Source organism: Macrosteles quadrilineatus, unplaced genomic scaffold, assembly GCF_028750875.1.
Source record: "Macrosteles quadrilineatus isolate MER2022 unplaced genomic scaffold, UCM_ALF_1.0 Scaffold_1__1_contigs__length_201487025, whole genome shotgun sequence".
Taxonomy (NCBI): domain Eukaryota; kingdom Metazoa; phylum Arthropoda; class Insecta; order Hemiptera; family Cicadellidae; genus Macrosteles; species Macrosteles quadrilineatus.
In genome coordinates, this window is record NW_026542594.1 from 132,271,648 (window position 1) to 132,295,262 (window position 23,615).

Genomic DNA, 23,615 nt, shown 5'->3' on the forward strand with positions numbered 1-23,615 from the left:
ACATAGGAAAGTCAAAAAACACAACCAAGTAGAAGAAATATAAATGTTTTTTTTATTTTTTATTTATACCGTAATCTTTATTATAGAAAATCTAACTGGCTGGGTAGCTGAGTGGTTATAGTGCTCGCCTACTAATCAAAAGGTCGCCGGTTCGATCCTGAGAAAAGTCAGTAGCTTTTTGATGGTTTGAAACTGGACCCAGCTGTTCCTGATCATTGGGCTTTAAATAAATGATCCTGGCTAATGAAACAGCTGATCTTAGTCAGTAACAAAGCTACACAGATCATCTCACACCATTCTACACTCATCCTTCGCTCATATTTGGGTTAAAATACGCACCTAAGTGTCGTCCCCATCTTAATGATTGATAATTGATAATAATTGATATGAGAGGGAAACATTTGTAGAAAACACTAAAAAACTAGATCAGCTTTTGAAAAAAGATGAGATATTTACAAAAATATTTGATTATATCTAACTGTTGTGTACTTCTTGAGTATTTCCATAATCTTTGAGTCGACTCTTATAAAGTCATCGGAAATTATAAACTGTTATTCGTTTTTAAAAAACGCCTGTAATGCTTCGCAATTGCTCGAATTCGAGCAACAGGTACACTAGTAGTTTAATTAATAGATAAAAGAACACCTAGTGACTTAGTTGTGTGCTTCGTCTGTTTGGTGGAGCCTGTCTCCTAGCCCTTTGTCTACCTGGGCCTTAAACCAAAGCATTGCTGTCCAGTTCCAGTTAGACAAAGGGTCAGGAGACAAGCTCAATCATAAAGAGTATATTTTTTTTTTTAGTTTGGGATATTTGAGAGACATCTATAAAACTGGTAGGTTTTGAATCATTGGAAGACGTAGTTTGGAGTTAATCAACCAAGAAAGAGAGGAATTTGAGGGTAATAAAATTGTAGACACAAGGTATTTAAAAAATGTATTAAAGTAACAAAATATAATATATACTATGTACAAAAAATATGTATCAAGGCATATACTGCAAGTATGTAAAAAATTAAAATACTTAAATTGCTGCAGATTAGATTTGAATCAAACTGTAGAAGACCTAAAGACCATCTACTTCACTATCATGCCAAATAATTTTGATTCTAAAGACTTATGGGCAACTTTTTATGATTGTGTTAAAATAATGTGAAAACAACAAATTAGATGCTTGGTAAAGAATTTTTACCCCAGTCATATTGATTCATATTCTTACAGTTGTTTGAAGTGTTATAGCCTGCAATATGAGATATGCAATAAGTCATGTACATGAACTAAAAAATTATCTCTTGAGATGATTTTAAAGGAGTAATTTATGAGCAAGACAATTGCAATGCATTTGTTAATGTTGACAAGGTTGACAACACACTTAAAATTCCTTTTAAAACCATTTAACTGGCACACATTTTAGTATGAACTTATTTATAATAACTTAGCGTAGACTTTACTTAGCTAAGAAAATCTTGTTGTTTGCTCATGCACTAATAAAAATTTTGTTTTTAAATATTTTATGATAGAATTAAAGCTTCAAATAATCAGCAAAGGCACCTTCATTAGTGATTGTTGTATATAATGAGTACATATCACATTTATATTAAGAGTATCACAATATACTAAACAAAGAATTGTTTATACCTAAACTGACAAAAGCATAGATACATGTGCACAAAAAATGACTCCTAAAAATAAAAAATAATCTTTTGGGACCATAAAAAATATAAAGATGTGAATTATAAGTATGAAAAAAAAACATTACTACCTGTTGTAACCTGTTGACACGAAAAAAGATTTTGATCTTTACATCTGTTTAAATAAAATAGTTACACATCCGCCAACACTTTTAGAAAACAAAAACCAACCTTTGTGGCCTTTATAGAAATATTTATGGCTTTTAAATCTGGTAAGTAGTGGAAACCGCCATTTTGGTTTTGATTAACTTTATATCTAGTGTAGCTGATATGAGAAAAACTTACAATATTTCCGGATAAATTTTTACATACATGATTCATCTCCCTTATTTACATATATTTTTTCTTTATTTTGACTATTTTAAATTTCAATCTTGAAGTTTCAAAACTACTAATTAATTATTGAAATGAACATATTTTTTAGGTAAATCTTAACTTGTTAAATCACAAATCCTTCTTCACTCACAATAAATCATTAGCAACACTGACATCAGCTGTTATACACTTAAGAAATATTGTTGGGCCTTATCAATAGTCTTTTCAAATATTAAAGTAACAATATCTATACCATAAAAGTTGTAAATTATTAATTAGCTCGTATAGGTAGTAATGTCAATAAAGATTTATTTTTTATATCTCAGTACATATTATCATTTAATTTACTAATGAAATTGAGCGTTACAGGTAGTAGACAAAACTAAAATGATTATCAAAACATCAAGGACTAAAAAATGTAAGAGTAATAAAATACGGTAATACAGTAGCCTATATGTTTAATTGCATCTCTGATTATACTATACAAAATATCAACAAACAACATAATATACAAACCAGTTCTTTTAGTCAGTTCCATAGTCCATTGCCTTTACATTTTCACACTTACCATTGATTAAGTAAACATGGTAACAGATATTTCATTGATTTTATAAACAAAAGAACACTGTGTACAGCTTAGTTTTATGATATATTCCATGGTTTAATTTAATCAGCGGTGTAGTAAAGCACAAATAATAAATTTAAATTTATCGAAATGAAATAATAAAAGTAAATGTGAACTGCAAGCTATCTTAAGATAAAATAAGAGTATTTTTTTGTATTACCATTTAATAATTAAATATAGTTACACATATAGCCTACTACAGATTTTAGAACACATAAACGTTGTACAATTTAGTTATTTATGATATTCTTTAGTTTAATTTAATGCCTAAGCATAGGTGTATCAAAGCACAATTACTAAATTTACCTTAATGTAAAAAAAAGGCAATGTGAAGTGCAAGTTATGCTATGTCAATCCATCACATAAGCAGTTAAAATTCATAAAAAAAAACACCAGATTCATACAAACAATCTATACATTGTAATTTTCATACTGTTTTGTTCGTTGGTCGTGATGTTCCAGGTCAGTGAGCTACCCTACTGGACTGAGGCTGTTTTAGGACTTTGTCTTCTTCAGCAATCATACTGTTTCCATGAAAATATATTTAAAACATTATTTTCATAACTTAAGACACATCAAAAAATCAAAAGCAGAGCTGGGTTGATACAACAACGGTTATATAATTTTTTTTTTATTTAATGATTGACATAGTTTTAGAATTAATTATCTATGATAAAGTTTTGGAGACTGAAATTTTGAAATAAGCAATTTCGCCGTTCTTCTTGTTTAGATTAAAATGTCAAAGCAAATGTAAACATTGTGAGTGTTCTCATTGCAGTCATAGAGACCAATCAATATTTACTTTTTAAATCCTCACCTCAGAACTTTTAAAGCCATAGGGGCAAAACCCACGGTCAGTGTTGAAGTGTGAATAGTCTTATTACCATTCTTGGTATGGTAGCTATATTTTTGTAAAATTTTAGCCCAGTCTAGTAGGTTTTACAATATTGAGTAACACAAATACAGACAGACACCATTAGACTTTCTATAATAATATATAGATAGATAGATAGATGATTTTATAGATTCATAAGGCACAGGATTTATGAACACAATAAAATCACACTTCAGTTTATAATTCTATCTTACATGGCACCGATTTAACTAGAAATATTAATTTAAATGGTAAAACCTTTTTCCCATTAAGATTTAAGCTATTATTTAGCTTTTGTGCCCACAATGAACTGTTGGGCAATGTCAATATTCAAAATTCTTGGTAATATCAAATTGCTCGATTATTGTGGGAAGAAAGCAACTGAGTAAATAAATATGATATTTATATTTTACGTCAGCCAATAATAAATAAATACGAGTAAAACTAATATGGAATTAAAATACAGGGTGTTTCAAAATAAAAGGGCAGATTTTATAACTTGAAAACTATTGATCAACCAAGTATGATTTATATGACGTATGATAGAGCACAGAATGAGATTTTACTGACTTATCATCCTATTGTCTGTTATTATTACTCTCTAACATAATATGCAAAATATGAATCAATAGTACAAGGGTGACAAACGTTTTGAAAGACATTTAATAAGTAACCCACATGGGCACAAGCAGTTCATGACTCACATAGGAAGTTTGTGGAAACTTGGTTGTAGGTGAAAGAAAACCAGCTCCTAGCAAAATTACATTCTTTGCTCTACCCAATCAAATCAAATCAAATTATCTTTATTCACTTTATATACACGAATAGTGTCAAAGCATACACAATTGGCTATACAATTTAATCTAAAAAGACTTAAGGGGAGCAGTGCGTGAAAATGCTCAAAAAATTAACTTTTATCAAATGATCACAAAATATTGTGTATTTTGTGCTGTTTAAGAAAATATATAACACTTTATACTTTGGATATTTTCTTACATAAGAAGGAATCTTTAATCCTCCCTTAAGATAAATTAAGGAAACTACCCATTTTCCCGGGTTTTCCTGATTTACTAAGCTTGTAATAGTCTTATCTTCAATCAAACTGCATATTTGCATTTAGGATAAAAAACTGAACAATTTGAGTACCCATAGTCTAATATTGTAAATAAAAATAGTTTTCCTGGATTTTTGAAAGAGGGCCCTTCTGGATTCTACTGAGCCTGCCCTTCAAGGGTTCAAAATGTGAAGATCCGAAAGTTAGTTTTTATAAGTTTAGGTACCATTCTAAAGAAAACTACTTAACTCATCAAGCCCAAATTTTACACAATACTTCCTGTTACCATGATGAATAGTTTCATGCATTTTTAGAAACTATTATTCTAATTCCGTAAGGAATTTCTTGTGCACAGCAAAACTGTTTTATTTATTAACCGATTTTGATGATTGATGTGTCAAATTAAAGGGAATTATCTGCAGAAGTCATGGAATAATTTTTGTCACGCTCAGTTCAATGTGCTTCGCCCCATTGGACCTTAAAGTTGCCATGTATTTTTAAATATAAGTGACAATTCAGTTAAGTTTATCAAACATATGATTCATTTCTTAAAAAAAAAAAATCTGTCTTCATAAATTAACCTCTTTTCCTTATGTCATTTAAATATTTACTTTTTCTGTTTATTTATCAGTTTACTTTCCAATACAAGGATGACTGATGAAATGGGATAGTTTATTTGTGCAGTTTCATTCAAGTATTAGGGAGATTTATATCAGGAGTTGTAAAGAAATATTAAGGGATGAAGCTCTTATGAGTATGCTTTATCGTCTGTAGAAAGATTACTGCGAGATATTGCCAGAAGAGAAGACCAAGAAAAGCCTTTTGGTGGAAAGGTGATTGTTTTGGGAGGTGATTTTCGGCAATGTGCTTGCATAGTACCTGGTGCGAGTCGCTGTGCAATAGAAGAAAATTCAATAATTAGATCACCTTTATGGCCAATGTTTAAACAGATTTTAATAGCTAAAAACATGAGAGCCAATCCAAGCGATTCAATATTTGCTGAATATTTTTTATGAATAGGGAATGGCCAATAAGGCCAATTAAATAATTCATAATGATCTTGGTGAGTAATTGATACGTCTTCCGCCACAATGTATTGTGAATTAAAATATTATTGACAAAATCTTCAGTTAAGGATTCTCGGAAGATGCTTTAAAAAGGACAAAAAATCATGCGATAGGCCTACTTTCACCAAAGAATAAACTTTGGGACGAGATAAACAATAAAATAGTTGAGCAACTAAATGATGACAGCCGAGTTTACTACTCAGTGGACACTTTGATTCAAGAAAAGGGAGACCAGTTACATGTACCTGATGAATTTCTTCACACTTTAGCACCAAGTGGTTTACCTCCTCACAAGTTATGCCTAAAAAAAGGTGTAATTGTAGTTTTACTAAGAAATTTAAATCCACAAAAAAGACTGGTTAATAGAACCAGATTAACGGTGAAAGAGGTGAATGATTAAGTCCTAAGTTTTTAAATTATTACTGGAAGTTCAGCTGGAAAACGAGTGTTACTGCCCCAATTAAACTTAGAACCATCAGAAGGAAATTTTCCCCTGAAATTCAAACGTCGACAGTTCCCATGTCGAATTGCTTTTGCCATGACTACTACAAAATTCAAGGACAGAGACTTGAAAAGTTTGTCTTTATCTGCAAGATCCCTGCTTTCAGCATGGGGCATTGTACCTAGCAATGTCAAGATGCCGCACTTTTGATGATCTAAAAAGAATGGTTAAAGAATCAACAAAACCAAGGTCATCTGGCTAAAGACGTTAAGAGTGTTTAGAAGTAACATAGTATTGGAAGAGTGTCTTATTTAACATTTTAAAAGTAAGATGAACATTTTAACTGGTCTGTCAGTCAGTATTCTAAGCCTACTCTATCAACTAAAACATTTCCTAAAACGTGACAGGTTTGTTCTCTGTTTAAGTGAAATTAGGTTTTTAATAAAGTTATCAAATGTAATTTTTTAGTTAAAACTTAGCCAATGCAACATGTTTTATAATCTGGATAGATAAATTACTTTGACTTTAAGAAGCACTTATAGGTTTGCTGCTACAGGTAAGTATGAACACAATTGCCAAATTAGATCAAAATATATCCAGAAACAAGAAAACTACAATAGTTTACTTCTTCTCCATAAGGGGATTTTAACATTCAACATGAGGATTTTAAATGTAGGCTCACACTTTTTAATTTTCTCCTTAACTGGTAAGCATACAACATCACTATAATATAATCAATGATTTGTTTTTAAGCTTGCGGTGGGCTGACGAGTTCGTCATGCAGCCGTGCCACGCGAAGCGCTGACACTATAAGAAATATAGCGTGCTGCTATGCATCACACTATAAATTGGTTATAAGGTTATGCTGTAAGGGTCAAAAATGGGAAAACCAATTTGTACCACATAAAACCCCGTTCCTGTTGTTCGATCATTTGTGGCTGATCTACCATAATGTTGAATAAACGTAGGTAGGACCAAATTTCATCAATATCTTATGATTTTTTCTCAAGTTATTGTGCTAACTGACACACATAAATATGAATTTGAACGGACGGTTTTATTGGCCTCTGGGACAAAAAAAAACTATGTTGGTCTTGGGCCTAGGCTATAAGATCTACAGTAATACCTTCTGCTATTTGATTCAAGTCAACATTGTGGATAACGATTTGGGAATTTATAAAAGTTACATATGTGTGTAATATTTCTAATAACAACTGTGGGTTTCAATGCTTATTGTATTTCATGTGTATAAACTTGTATAGCTCAAGTTTTAATGAGTTTTGTGATGATTAAAGTGCCAAGCAGTTAAACAGAAACTTTGTATTCTTATAAGTCTCTTAAGTATCCAGTTTGTATAGTGTATCAATATGCAGGTTGTATTGTTTCATTTTCCAACCTTGAGTCTAATCTCTTAAAGAGAATAATTAAAAAATCTTTAACCACATACAGCTATCAGATAATCTCACAGTCTTTCAATAACGCTGAATTATGATTTTAAACCGGTTAATTAGAAACTGATTCTTATAAAAAAAAGATCAGTCACAACGATTTAAAAAATGTAGATGATCATACTTAATACCCAACCGTACTGAAATTAGTACAAAGTAAATTTCTAATTTAATAAATAAATATACAATTTACATCTGTACAGGCTGTTATACGAAGCTGCTGCTGGGCTGATCCAGGTAGACTCTGGCTGGCCTTGTACGAGGTTGAGCCTGGGGTGGCCAACATGTTGTGGGAGGCAAGTGCTTGGGTTTGGGAGGCAGAGGAGGGGGAGTCTGTGTCCTGTCCCCCCCTAGGAAGTACTCCTCTGCTGCCTCATTACTGGGAATGATCCCGTCATTGGTGAAGCTTTGGTCGACTGATCTCGAGACCGTTAAACTCTCTTGGCTTGAAGCTTGTGATAGTTCCACCGATTGGTAAAATTTTGAGTTACCGGTTACTTCTGATTCTCTCCTGAGTTTACGGACTTTCTTTCCAGTCTGTGGAGTGTTTTCTTTATCCTGCAAGTAAAATAACAGACAAGGTTACTTACTATTATATTTTTGGATTACTCTTAAAAACCTGTCCAAAAGGTGATGCTTTGTTGCTTAATCTGTACACCACATGTAAAATAGTTGATTTTTGTTGTGTTTTGTTTTTCTTTTTCACACGGATCTAAAATCTAATGTTAGTGTGAATTTTTATACCATCATATTTAAACTCTACTGGTGAAAACATACCAGAAACAGAATTTGAACATACACACAAACGGTTGTACTTTTTTACTTGTGTAGGAAAAAGAACAAACTACAATTTTCTGTTTTTTGAGTTTAAACTCTTCAAACAAATAGGAGTCTCCCTGGAGCAGCAATTTAGAAAGTACCTTTAAAAAGTCTGGTAATTCAAAGTTGATTTCTGTGCCTCGTTGGTCCTCAAGTCTACTCCTTTGAGCTCTCTTCAGGCCCTCGTAAAGCACTGCAACAAATACATAAATTCTCTCAGGGTTACAAAAGTATAGTCTCAACTAACTAACTGCTCCTACTTCCAGAAACAACCACACTAACTAGTTCATATTGAGTTGCTTTATGATCCTCTGGAAAGTTTACTTGACATCTTTTTCCGTTATTTGAGTCTTGGCTTGTGGCTCCATTTAGTTATATATGAGTGACCTGTTACTAGGGGTCTGCGGGTCAGACTTTTTTGGTTCGGGTCGGGTCGGGTCGGGCCAATAATTTTGGTCCTCGGGTTTCGGGCCAAAATCGGGTCGGGCCAAAAATTATTAATTACCGGATTTTTTTGATTTTTTTAACTCCTATCTGTGTTTATAATATTACTTGAAAATAACATATGGAAAAAGATTGTATTTATGTATATTATTTCATGTTCATAACTTATTTACAGCTTAGGAGTTGCCTCAACTGCAAGAAAGAAGAAAATAATTTTTTTTATCAAGCCATTCTTTCCCATTTTCATAACTGTTGAAATATCTAAACAGCTATATTACAACAAGTTTGTAAAGGAACTTAATATAAATGGATCATAAACAAATCAATTAACCTTATCACAAGTTTAGGGCCTGTGGCTTCAAGACTGCAAGCAAGAAGAAAATAAAAATTCTATGTTTCCACCATGCAATATGAATCATTCATTCACTGCCTCCTAACCTCCTCTCACACTTACAATAGCATTATTAGTTACATCATCATAAATAAAGAATTGTCTATTATTGGCATTAGTATGCCTACAGCTTTACATAGGGAATTATTTTTTATAGGGCCTAAAATAGTAATAGACTAAGCAACATGACAAGTGGAGAACTCATTGAAGAAAAGATATTGTGTAAACTAATTTACTATAAAACTCTAAAACAATAAATATAACACACATACATTGTTTATGGTATAGTTATAGTAAAGACTGTAAAAATTGCATATCATGTCATACACAGTTATGGATACACAGTTATAGGCACAGTTATAGGTATTGCAAGAGATTAAAATCCTAAAACAACTGATTTTAGCTAATAAATGAAAAGAATTAAAAATCCATAAACTCAAGTCAAACAATATCACAATTATTAGGTACCCGAAAAGGAACTCTTAATATATAGAAAATTATATTAAATCAAGAGAAAAGAAAGTTAAATGCTAATTTGGCAACATAAGCAGACAGCAGAGACATTATAGTGCCCTAATTAGCAACACAACTCAATGTTTTTATACTGTAAGTCAATGTTTTTGAAACTGTAGGGTCTTTTTCTCGGAAGGAAGGGTAGTAGAATGTAAACAAAAAACCATGAATCACTCTCACAGCCGGGCCCGGGGACACTCAAGGTTACAGACCCTCCCCCTCCCCTCCCCTCTCATCTTACACAACTCGAGCCAGGCCCGGGGACACTCAAGGTCATAGACCCTCCCCCTCCCCCACCACTATTACGCCACCCGGTTGTTCCAATTGCTGACAAAATACAAGTAACAAAACAAGGAAGTAGAGACAAAAAGATATATTTTCTTTATTCAAAAATATAAAACTGTTACAGATAATTTCCAAAGAAATTAATTCATGGTAGTTTGTGTCTTGTAAATATTGTATTGGATCTTAGAAATATCTTTTGTGAAACTCAATCTAACTTAAGAAAAAAATAATTTTACTGATGAAAACTTTCATAAAGTTATAAAATATTTAGGCCTAACCTCTTTGTAGACTTGTTGATACTTGATACTTAAAAAAAAAATTAAATGGTGACCATAAAATGCCGAACCAGACGATCAGAAGTGTTGTTTTGTTTTGTTACTGAATGACAAAAAGGACAATGGGAAAATAAAAGAACAAGATACAGATCTGTACACTATATCAGATATTTCTTTTGTTTATAATTTATTATGTAAATAAAATACTAATATATAATTTAAACTAGTTATGGAATAAACAATAAATAATTAAACTGGTACCTCTGGATAAATAGTCTTTCTTTTGACTTCGTTTTCTTTGCACTGTTGCGTCACGGCTTTTGTTTTGTCAGTAGACGACTGGCTCTGGCTAGTGACAGTAAGGCAATAATTGCTTTGTTGTGTCTTTGTTCTTAAACGTGAGCAAACTTAATATTTAATTCTAATTTTAACATTTTAATTCCTCTGTAATAATGTATATAAGACTGTTTCTTTGAAAATTACTTTTTATAACTTTAAAAATAGCCTAATAATTATTTTTTTTGGCCCGACCCGATCTTGGCCCGAACAAATCTCTGACCCGACCCGGTCTCTCGGGCCTTCCGCTGGCCCGACCCGACCCGAAAAAATCGGGGACCCGCAGACCCCTACCTGTTACTGTAATCAACACTCACCATCACTCTCAGACTTGCCATCTGTCTTGGCTTGGGGCTTCCACTTGGCTATGAGAGGAGGTAACTTGCTAAGAGCGGCCTTCCCTCGGGTCCCTTCCTCGCTGCCTAAGGCTGAGTACTTGGCCACTTTCTTGTTTTTGTGTCGCCCGTCCTGGAAACCAATCATCATTTTGGAATTAATAGTTAAGCCAAATGGTAACTGATGCAAGTGAAATTTGATTACCAGTGTGGATAAAGAAAATACCCCCGCTGCAACAAACCTGCCGACTAAGCGAATTTCCATTTGCCTGGATTGATTTTCAATTAATCTATTAAATTAACATTTATGTTTAACGAGTACCTAGGTTAGGTGCTACAGGGAAACTAATAAAGTGCGATTTTTATTAAAATATCAATAGCTTAGCATGAAATAAATAAATCCGCCAAGTTTGATCAAAATATATTCATAAACAAGCTAACTACAACATTATACAATATTCTCCATAAGAATAACATGGGAATTTTAAATTTACAATTTTTTGAATTTTCTCTGTAACCAATCACTGTACAAAAACACTTTGATATACTGAATTGTTTTTTTTAAGCTCTTTTTAAAGGTCTGAAGAAAAATTGAAAATTTTGTGTTTTAACCCTCTGAGTGTTAAGCGTCGCGTAATCGACGCACAACACACCCGCCGTGGTGTTATGCGTCGCTTTTGCGACACACAAACATCGTTTACGGCGAAGGTTCTGGGACTGACCGAATCAGATTGATCTGGACCGAGATTGGTATCGTTGTTTTCGGCAGATTCTAAGCTTTCTCCTGATGTCTGTTTCTAGACGCTTTTCATTTTAGTTCCGAAAATATTGTAGCAGACAGATGACGTGCGTATTTGTAAACAACTTGGTTAACCTCGCACCGATGACTGATGTGTTTTATTATGTTTATCATTGTTTTAGTGTTAAAAATACAAAGTAGTGATATACGTGGTGCATTATAAGAAGATTTAAGTGATTTTGAAGGACTGGTTGATGATCCTGAAGAAGTAGGTAGAGATATTGATGTAAATTATCTGCCAGATTCCTAGCTATGGTTAGGCTAGGCATTCTTAGCTAAATGTACGAAATCTGTTTTTCACCCATAACTTATTTATTTGCAAACCTACTTCCTTATATTATTATATTTTTGGAATCCTCATAAAACTTAGAACAAAGTGGCTATTTTGAAATATTTGTAGACCTAAAATTATAAAAATTTATTGAGCGCAAACATAAATTTTTTTCATTTATTTTATAATTTTTGAGAAATGTTAGCCCCACAAAAATTGTTGAAAATATTTGTTGTAATGTTTTATATATTACATTGAAGCTCATAATTTTTGAAACAAAATTATATATAAAACAGTATACTTTAGAGTGTTTTTAAGTTTCTAAGATACATTTTAATAAAACCCTACGTTTGCGCAATAAATGGGCCGACATTAATACCATTACTATGGACACTTAGGGGGTTAAGGGTAAAATATGAGAACCCCATTTTTACCCCATAAAACCCCGTTCCCACGGTCCGATCAGGCTGGTTTGCGAACTCATTCAAGTTTATCCCACCTTACACCTTCAAACCAAATTTTATCAAAATCAGGCAAAAATTACTCAAGTTATCGTCCGGTCAGTCATATATATATATATACAGGGTGTATATAAAGTCCCGCACGGGCTTATATTTCTAAACGACAACAGATAAATCAATAAGATTTGGTACATCAACACCACACCTAAAAATCTACTTTTTCAAGAAACTATGAATTTTCTGTCATATCATGGGGACGTCCCGCAGAAGGAAACCTTAAATAGGAGCATAGGTCAATATGCACTGCACATCAAATGAAAGGTCTTTTTTAGTAGAATACAATGCCGCAAACCGCATTTCAAAAGGTTGATCCTGCGCAAAATAGCGGCCGTTCAAAGATTAATTTAATTTGCATTGCTATTATACGCTTACTCCTCAGGGGGCACAGCCCTAGGAATCGGAAGAAAATTGTTAACGTAAGCATAGGTCAATATGCACATCAAATTAAAGGTCTTCACTAGTAGATTACAATGCCGTAAATTCAAGCTCAAAAGAACGCCTGAGTAAAAAATGGCAGTCGTTCAAAGATTCAAAATGGCGGATTCAAGAAATCTTTGAACGGCCGCTATTTTGCGCAGGATCAACCTTTTGAAACGCGGTTTGCGGCATTGTATTCTACTAAAAAAGACCTTTCATTTGATGTGCAGTGCATATTGACCTATGCTCCTATTTAAGATTTCCTTCTGACTCCTTGCGGGACGTCCCCATAATAAGACAGAAAATTCACAGTTCCTTGAAAAAGTAGATTTTTAGGTGTGGTGTTGATGTACCAAATCTTATTGATTTATCTGTTGTCGTTTAACCCTCTGAGTGTCCCTAGTTTTGGCCTTAATGTCTGCCTATTTTTTGCTCATTTGCAAGGTTTTATTAAAACGGATCTGAGAAGCTTGAAAACAATGTTAATTATACTGTTCTATATACCATTTTGATTGGAAAATCATGGGCTTCAATATTATACATAGAACATAAGGAACATTTGTTTCAAAAAACTTTTAGGTAAAAAAAAATATTTTGGAAAAAAAAATAAATAAATAAGTTCGTGCTCAATGAAATTGTATAAATTATAGGCCTATAAATATTTGAAAATAACCACTTTGTTCTAAATTTTACGAGGATTACAAATATATAATAATATAAGGAAGTAGATTTGCAAATAAATAAGTTATGGGCAAAAAACAGATTTCAGTACATAGCGTTTAGCTAAGAATGCATAGCCTAACCATAGCTAGGAATCTGGCTGATAATTTACATCAATATCACTACCTACTTCTTCAGGATCATCAAGTGAGTCGCTGAAGCGACACAAAACACTACACAAAGTGTGTTATGTGTCGCTGCAGCGAAAATAACACTCGGAGGGTTAAAAAATATTGTCCGTACGGGACTTCATATACACCCTATATACATATATAATTGAAATAATAAAAACCAGAGTACCCTGAAATTCATTTTTATTTAACCCTTTGAGTGCCAACGTCCGGGGAACCGGACGTTTTTAAAACGAGCCAAAAGTGCCGACGTCCGGCCGACCGGACGTTTTTAGAAAGAGCCAAAAGTGCCAACGTCCGGCTGACCGGACGTTTTGTAATGATCGAACAGTTGTCATAACAACCGAATGGATACTCGGATTCTTTTAACCCATATATTAACATTGAGTCGAAAGTTACTAGATGCGATACATCGATTTTCGTTGGTCGAAATATCGAAAATTAGATTTTTACGAAATTTTAACCTAAAAATCGCCAGATCGCGCTCGGCATTTTTAGCGCGACCTTTGGGAAAAATCATCGGCATTTTTTGAGCGTTACTTTTATTTCTCGCCTGGCACTCTAAGGGTTAAACTGATACGTATTTCGGCACTAAGGCCATGATCACAGTATGAGTGTTATAAAAGTATGTGTATGTAAACAAATTAAATAAATAAATAGTTAATAACATATGTTTTGAATTCATAGTAAATTTTGATTAAATGGTAAGGTGTACTTTTTTAACATGTGAATGTGTAAGATTCTTCTCTGATTTGTTTGATTTTTTGTGAATTGGATTTTTTTTTTTTTTTGCATTACATTAAGAATTTGGTCGCCGTGTTCTTTTGAGTGTAGGTATATTTGTAATTCTTCTTTTATATCCATTTTTCACCCTTTTTCTCATAATTTAGAATTTTGACACATTCTTCTAATTTGCCATAATTATGATTATTTTCTAATATATGTTCTACATACATTGAGCGTTGGGATGTTTAATTGTTTGATTTTACGGCTTGGATATGTTCTTTGAATCTGTATGAAAATGCTCTTCCAGTCTGACCAATGTAGAATTTGGGTCAATATTTAGACATTTTGTATATTCCAGATTTTTATTTTTGTCAATTGTATGTGGGTTCTTCTTTGATAGTTTATTAATTAAATTGAATGTGTTGTTTCTAGATCTATAGCTAATTTTGAATTTAGATGCTTGAAATGTTTTTCTGATCGGTTTGTTTAATACCAAACTGTACGGAAGACAACTAAACTCCTTCTTCTATTCTTTTTCTAAATTTTGAGTTTTCTTATTTTTCATTTTCTTGATTAATTTGTCTAAACTATCTTTGTATCCATTTCTTGTAGCTACGTCTTTATAATGTTTTTTCCAAATTGTAATAATTTTAATTTAAAGGTACTCGTACCATTTTGTGTACCATAGAGTTGAAGCTTGCCATTTTATGTTGCCACGGTGCATTTGAGTCAGAAGGAATAACAAGACCTGTTTGAGTGGCTTTTATAAAAATTTTAAAATAATGTTTGTCATTGTTTTTTCCAATTGTTAAGTCGAGAAAATTGATTTTATCTTTTCGTATTTCCATTGTGAATTTTATTTTCTAAGATATTCTGTTTAAATAGGATAAAAAGTCAGTGCACGATTTTTAATTTCCTTTGAATAGACATAACATGTCATCTACATATCTGTTCCAATATATTATGTTTCCTTGTGAAGGTTATTTTTGTTCATTATCTTATTTTCTTCTAAATCATTCAAATACATGTCAGCTAATAGGCCAGAAAGTGGTGATCACATCGCTAGACCATGATATTGTTTGTACATTTTAGAATCAAACTGAAAATAATTTTAATTAGTTACGTTTTTCGTTAATTTAATTATGTCATCAATTTTGTGATTTGTAATTAATTGATTGATTTTGGTTTAAATTATTTTTAAGAATTTTGATTGTATCTTGTACTGGAATGTTAGTGTACATGTTGGTTATGTCAAATGATACAAAAATAGTATCTGTTGGTATTTTGATATCTTTGATTTTTGTTGTAAGGTCTTTAGAATTTTTCACATTATAATTGGTTGTATTTGTTAAACACATTCATGAATTTGTTTGTTAAGATACTTAATAATTTTATATCCTTGAGCGTTTTGGTAATTTACGATTGGCCTTATTGGGATGTTTGGTTTGCGCATTTTGGGCTGAGCTCTTAAATTCGGTACTGTAGGGTTAATAGCTTTCAATCTTTGCTTTTGTAAGTGTTTTGCATGTTGTAATTGTATTATTGAGGGTTTTGTCATATTCTTGTGTTGGATCTTTTTGCAAATTCTTTAAATTGATTATTATCAATAAATTCTGTTACTTTCTTGTGGTAGTCTTCTTTTGTCATTACGATGACTGTATTACTTTTATCTGCTTTTAGCGAATTTCCCATATAGGGAATAAACTATTACCGTAGTACTCATGGTAAGACCTGGACGCGGGACCGATTTTTTTTTGTTTTGAGGTCCCTAGAGGCCAAAAACACCATCCGTTCAAATTCATATATATATATATATATATATGTGTGTGTCAGCACGATAACTCGAGCAAAAATGATCCGATTTTGATGAAATTTGGTACAAACGTGTAAACGTACGTTTATTCGAACGAGTTCGCGATCCAGCATGATCGGACCATGGGAACGGGGGTTTACGGGGGGTTTTATGGGGTAAAAATAGGTTTTTCCCATTTTTGACCCAAAAAACATCAAATTTAGCAATTTCTTTCCAAACCATTTTGTAGAGCTTAAAAAAACAAGTAATTTAGTATATTGAAGCGTTATTATGCGCCTAATGGTTACGGAGAAAATTCCAAAAAATTGTAAATTTAAAATTCCCATGTTATTCTTATGGAGAATAAGTAAACTGTTGTAGTTTGCTTGTTTGTGAACATATTTTGATCAAATTTGGAAAATGTTTTTATTTCTTACTAACTATTAACATTTTACAAAAAAAAAAACAGTTTTACCCTCCCTGATGCAGCAAACCTAAGTACTTGTTAAACTAATTCTAAATAAAGAATAAATGTTATATTTTTAAGTAGACATTTCAGTGTAAATCCAATCAGTCAAATGGAAATTCGCTTAGTCTGCAGGTTTGCTGCGGCGGGGGTATTGTAATGATTGAATGGTTTTCATTAAGTTTTTCTGATATTGAATGGATGGTTTTCAATTCTTTAACCTTCCAGAGGTCGCATCACGGAAGTAACCTCCATGGATGTTTTATTTTTCGCGATTATATTATTTTGAGTGGTGTCGGCAGTGTGAGTGTCACTGTACCTCACGCGCCTCATTCCTGGAATAGAGTGAAGGTCAAAACTCACCCCTACTATTTTATATTTGTTAGTTTTGTTCAGTTTTGTAAGAGGCTGGAAGTAACTTCCGTGTGCGCTCTGCCGATTCTCGTACAGCCTGGAGGCAACTTCCGTGATGCGACCTCTAGTTTAGTGTGTGCGTTAATTATTGCGTGTAAACTATTACTGTAAATAATTATTTTTTTACGATTCATGTCATTATTTAGTAAATATATAGTTTTTAAAAGATTACAGAAGAAGTTAAATTTCGAATTGCAACACTCTTAGCCATGCTGAAAGGGAGATTCACGAACGACGTATGGACAGTTCTCGCAGCTAGTCTGGGCGCGTGGCCGCGCTAGGGCAGGGGGTGTAGAGGGGAGTGTTTATTGCTCGTTTCCAAAAACATTCGGCCCACACGGCACACTGGGGTTGTTCAGCGCCTCACTGCTGTCTTCATGGCTTTGGCGTGGGGGACGGTTAGTACACAAGGGTCCGCGCGCCCAGACTAGCTGCGAGAACTGTACAGAGCCATTTAGTATTAAGATACCCATTATCTTAAATTACTTAAAACATCGGGTATTGAGAGTGTTATCAATTAAAATCACATTATAGGACATTGTGGTAAAATTTAAATTAACTTCTTGAATATATTCTTGTAAAAGATTTCTTCATATACTTTTATGTTAGAAAATTTGATAGAATAATAGTTTAATTTTATATTTATAAAATCTAAATTAAATTATTGTACAATTAAGAGTTCACTAAACATATTTTTGATGTTTAAAATTCAAAATAAAACTTAATTTGTGTACTAAAATAAAATTTTACGTCATAAATGTTCGTTTTTATTGACCCGGAAGTAACCTCCGGGTGCGCCCTCTTCCGTTTTAAAAACTAATGCGCCCTCTGAAAGGTTAATTGATTTTACTTTAACTTTCTTTTGTTTGAATTTATAGTCAGTTTTATTTAGTTCATGAATAAAGTTACATTTAATTGGATCTTGTATTTCTTTATCTTTAAGTCTTAGTGCTGCATCTATTTCAATAAGTTCATCTTCAATTTCTTGTGTTTTGTAGTCTAAGTTCACATTGTATTTTAAGGACTTTTGGAACATTTTACATTCATCATCATTGAATCGATCACCACTTACCATCTTTTTGTATATTTACCGTCTTATGAGTAACAGTATAAGTGTAAATATATGTTTTAAGTGTTATAAGACGTTTAATTATTTACTTTCCGTAAATTTAATAACACGTACAATGCTGATCAAGAAGTTATTTATTAAATATTTAAAAACTGAATTGTTTCCAACACTTGCCACCACGCCCCATCTATACTATCTTGTCACTGCCCTTGTATTGGCAGATGTCTAACTATGACCTGTACAATAACTATAGTCTGTTCTAAGAGAAAATTGCACTGGCTGTGGCTCAGCCTTTTTAAGACAAAATTAATCCAAGTATTTTGATTGTACTTAAACCAGCTTCCCAACAAGACTGGTTTACTGTAGGTGTTTGATGACAGAAGGGTAATAATATATTCAATTATTTAAATATATTTAGGAGCAGATAAATATTGACATTCACTTCTTCAATAACATAGTTGAATGTAAACCTAGATATTTTAACAAGACACATATGAGAGTTGAACAATGTTTATGTTTATGTGTAAATTTTTGAAAAACAACCAACCTAATCCACCCACAAGTTGAGAGTGTGAGTACCCTTCAATTAAACAGGAAATTAATAAAATTGCTAGTGAGCTACACTTTTACATTAATTTAAAGAGTAATGGTTTACCTTAGATTTCTCTATAAAAGCTGAGTCTCTCCTGAGAAAACGCCCAAGGATTCCTGAAGAGTGCTCTGAACCCCAATCATCGGACTAGAAAACCAATACATTAGTTATATTATGTGGTAATTGAATCATTGTGGAGATCAGCCTCCACAACCTGATCTACCCAACTCAAATGTCCCGTCAAGAAGGCACTCTTCAACTCACGGCGACTCGCGCATGGGCGGAGAGTACGTGAGGTGAGTTAAGGAAATCAGGACGCCGGTCTTGGTGTTGCTGATGTGGAACAAGATGGATGTCTGCTAGGAGTCGGGGTATATGGGGGCAAGGCCCCCACGAGAGGTACGGCGTTAGATATGTAGTTACTCTAAATTTTCATGATTGTTCTTTTCAGATTCTTTTCTTATTTCTAGCGTCGCTTTTCAATTTCAGTATTTATTTATTCAAATGTTAGTTCACGTTGTGTCTAGTTGTCTGATTAATAGTTATTGCATATATTCAAAGACCATGGTATTTCTGTAGTTAAAATGGTTCAATTAGTATTAGAAATCATCAAAGCTGGATCTTTGGGTAAATTGTCTCCTCCGGTTAAATAAAAGGATCCAGTTGTCGTTTCCTATACGAAAGATTTGGTCAAAACAGTCAATCAATCGACCTCATTCGCCAATAACATAGGTTAAAACGCCACATCATATTAAGACCCAATATAGGGCAAAAATAAAATTAGACACAGTTCAAATTGAAAAAGATTAGATTGCTTTGTAATAAATAATAGGAATGGAAATAAATAAGTAACATAGTGTTTGAACATTTTATGACAGGTTTCTATTTCAAAATAATTAAAAAATATTCACAATCTTAAACTTATTTTTGCAGAGTTATCACATATGAATAACTTCCCACATTCTAGGTCCGGTATCAGAGCAACCCCAAATTTGATCTAGATAGCCTCAGTTCACTTACCCTCACAGAACTCTGGTCCGAGGCCTGAGTGAGGTTGTCAGCTTTGCCCTGGAGCAACTCTTCAAATACTCTGTTGGTTATCTCATCCAACGTTGGAGCAGACTTTACCTTGTTGTGGCACTCCCCAGTTCTCCATCCTGCTAACATAATGAGTAATCCAGAGTTATCCAGCTAGTATACGACATTATCCTGCTTGGATGAGCGTGACATGCATTTTCGGTGCTGTACACCATATAAGTCCAAACCAACCTATCTAGACGTGTACCTGTGAGTCGATGCTGTCCACAGGACAGTTTAGGAAACACAATTCATTTGAATGACTACACATTTGTCCAGCTCAATTGTACAATGATATGAGTGAGTGTTCTTAGTGACTTTCAACTTGAAATTCTGGTTTTTGTGTTGTTTATCCTTTTGAGCTCCAGGGTCGAAATGGCAAATACATGGGTGACATAACAAAACTTTAGTTTACAACTGTCTATCTTGTGAGTATAAATCGACATATCATGTGCTGCAGCCTGGAAGTCAAATTAAGAACTACTAAGCTTGGGCTTTTGGTTGACCAGATTTATTAGTGCAGTAGACCTGGTACTGTAGATTGAGGGGTTGAATGCTATCTAAGCTATACTCTGATTTTCGAAAGAATGTGCCTTGCGGAGCGGCCGTGCGGTGAGCGAGTTTTAGTATAAACCTTCTGTTTCACAAACTTGTGGGAACGTAACACAGAAGGTTAGAAATTTCTAATAAACGGTGTTTAAATAATCAGTTAAGCACGTTTTAAGCGCATGTTTTAAATATTTTCTAACTTATTCCGATGAATTAATATTTGTAGTTATATTTGTAAAAACACGAATCGGAATTAAAATTTTTCAAATTCGTGTTTTTACAAATATAACTATAAATATTAATTAATCGAAATAAGATAATAAATATTTAAAACATGCGCTGAAACCGTATTTAACTGACTATTTGAACACCGTTCATTGGAAATTTCTAACCTTCTGTGTTACGTTTCCACGAGTTTGTGAAATAGAATGTTTGTAGCTGGACTCGGTCGACACACGGCCGCTCCGCAAGGCACATTCTTTCGATAATCAGAGTATAGGTCTGGTAATCAACTCAAGAGGAGTAGATTTCTGACATAAATTACTGGTATCTGTAGAATAGTACACATTTAAATCATAAGAATTAGGGAGAATCAGCATTTCTACACTAAACATTCTATGATTGGCTCATCCAACTAAATTTTTTATTATAAAAATGCTCCAAGGGGTCCACATAATTATATGAAATATCTACTTCAGGATCAAAATTTATTGATTCTTCTAATTCTTTTAATATTTTTTAAGTTTTTATTCACTTAGACAGATAGCTCTCTACTTTCCTGTATTTCCTTATGATGCACAATAGTTTAGTGATGGAAGTCATCTTCGCCACCCAAAACTGAAATAGCCTTAGAAAGCATTTCCGATATTCATGATGTAATCGATTTAAAAACAAATGAAATTGTGACAGCAACTTGCTGCTTGAGATATCTATTGTAAGAAAGGGGATTAACCCTGTACCCAGTCGCACTACATATATTTTTTCCATATATACATTTTTTCCGTGAATTTTCCATATAGGGAATAAACTATTACTGTAAACTACTATTATAGTTGGGCCTTACCTTATTGCCAAGGATGTTTTAGTATTAAATTGTTAATTGTTAGTTATATTTTCAATACAGTGTAGACCCGTTTTACAAGGCCGTAGCTGGGGGGGGGGGGGTCAAACCCCCCTCCCCCGAATTTTAGTAGTAAAAATTAATACTAGGTTTAAAAAGTGTAAGTTAAATTATAAAACTAAACCACAACAGAGGATTAATTTTTATGTTTTGCAATATCTATTCATATTTAATATAGACCTAATTCTATTAGGCTAATAAATCTGATCTATTAAATAGATTGGTAAAACTATGAAGGTTCAAAAAAATACTTTACTCGACTCTACTTATGTCTACTTGCTCATGACAAACAAGGGGTGAAATGGGAGTTTTTGGACTGTTGGACATAGTTTTAGGCGTTAAAAATTGCTTTAGAAAGTCACCAAACTGCTTTAAAACTATACAATTTTCCCGGACCCCCCTCTTATATTGGGGGGGCTCCTGGGGGGTTTTGGGGGTTGTGGAGCACCCCCCAATAAAACAGGGGGTTTGACAAGGTCCTAGAGCCGCCACTGCTTCAGCTTAACATCCAAAGGAGCAGGACAGCTGTACCAATTCGAAACCGAGCAAGGCGCCGATATTTTGCTGCTGAGTGAGCAATATCAGAACCGACGCTCCCCTCAGTGGTTCCCTGATATTTCCAGGACGGTGGCCATCTGGGTCCTTGAGCCCGGGAAGGTACCGATCTTGGAACTTTTTTCTCCTGCTACCTTACAACCAACCAGCACCCATTAGCATTCATTGGTCCTATGTACTGTATTTTGTAATTTGCTTCTGTACTGTAGATGATTTGTTAAAAGCATATGTCACTATTCATTTGTTTACATTTTCGTAAAACTGCCATAGCTACTTGACAGTCCATAGACCTAAGACTAATGTTAAAAATATTAAAATTTAATTTGAAGTTTTTAACGAAAAACTGATTTTCCCAGAACAGAGCCTAGCTGGATATTGTTTTTAGCCTAAAACTAAGATATTTCTAACAATTTGGAGGAAATCGTAGGAGCAGTTTTTTAAATAATTGTGTACAAACGTTATTCATATGAGTATAGATAGATAGATACACACCATGTTCTTAACCCTAGAGTGGTGTCTTTATTTTTATCACAGGTCTTCGGTCTGTAAAACCGTTTTCAAATTTTGTAGATTTTTTTTATATGACTGTAACCATAAAAGATGAAATTGTGTAAAATTATCAAACTAATACATTTTTAAGGGGTTTAATGTGAAATAAAACACTCACAGACTGAAGACACCACTCTAGGGTTAATACTAGATCATCATAGTTAGTGTGTAACCAGCCTTTTTTCCCAGTGGGGTAAGTTTTCGTTATTTGGCTGCGCACCTATTGTTGTCATCAACAAGCGGCAGCAGGGGAGCGAGTTAGCGCCCCTTGATCTGGCTTATCAGTTCCGATAAGCCAGAAGTTCCAGGGTATTATGGAACTTCAGGACAACCGAAACCTACGGTTATTATACTTGGATAACCGAGACCTGGATAGTCAAGAGTGTACTATAATGTCTAATTTCTTCAAAGCCACTCATTGCACGTATCACACTAACTAACGTAGAATGTAGATCACAAGAGCCATGGACTTGGATAACCGAGACCTGGATAGTCCAGAGTGTACTATAATGTCTAATTACTTCAAAGCCACTCATTGCATGTATCACACTAACTTACGTAGAATGTAGAACACAAGAGCAAGCTTACCTCACAAAAATCCTAATATCTTAGAACATTATTTTATTTTTGGGCAACCTTTTAATATGAGAAATTTTTGTTTGTAGTTAATTGAATGGGAGTGGCAAGATGGCGGCGAGTGAACAAAAGTGCCACTGTGGCTCCTGCCAAAAAGTGGTTTTGGATAGGCATAATGCAGTGTTATGTTTCGGAAAGTGCAAAAAGTGGTGGCATATATCGTGTGCTAATATTATCAAGTCTCATTACGATCATTACAAGCGCATCGCCGCTAAAATGCCGGGTCTATTGTGGCTATGTACTGAGTGCGTGACGTCGTCTGCTGACACCGGTACTAATTCTGTATCAAGAACAACGGTTA

The 23,615-nt window shown here is 33.6% G+C and overlaps 1 protein-coding gene across 5 annotated transcripts in view; it reads right to left on the minus strand.

Moving 5' to 3' along the window:
* Positions 1-919: 919 nt before the first annotated feature.
* The window catches only part of LOC128985163 (regulator of G-protein signaling loco), a 123,350-nt gene continuing 100,654 nt past the window's right edge, over positions 920-23,615 (minus strand). For 2 of the 5 annotated variants that reach the window (XM_054404576.1, XM_054404548.1), the window contains exons 9-13: positions 19,849-19,988; positions 18,892-18,975; positions 10,893-11,043; positions 8,433-8,524; positions 920-8,070 (exon numbers count right to left, since the gene is read on the minus strand). In XM_054404576.1, the coding sequence (XP_054260551.1) occupies positions 7,720-8,070; positions 8,433-8,524; positions 10,893-11,043; positions 18,892-18,975; positions 19,849-19,988 (818 nt within the window). In that variant the 3' untranslated portion in view covers positions 920-7,719. The remainder of the gene's footprint in view (positions 8,071-8,432; positions 8,525-10,892; positions 11,044-18,891; positions 18,976-19,848; positions 19,989-23,615) is intronic. The other 3 variants (XM_054404561.1, XM_054404554.1, XM_054404569.1) reach the window with 3 other exon arrangements.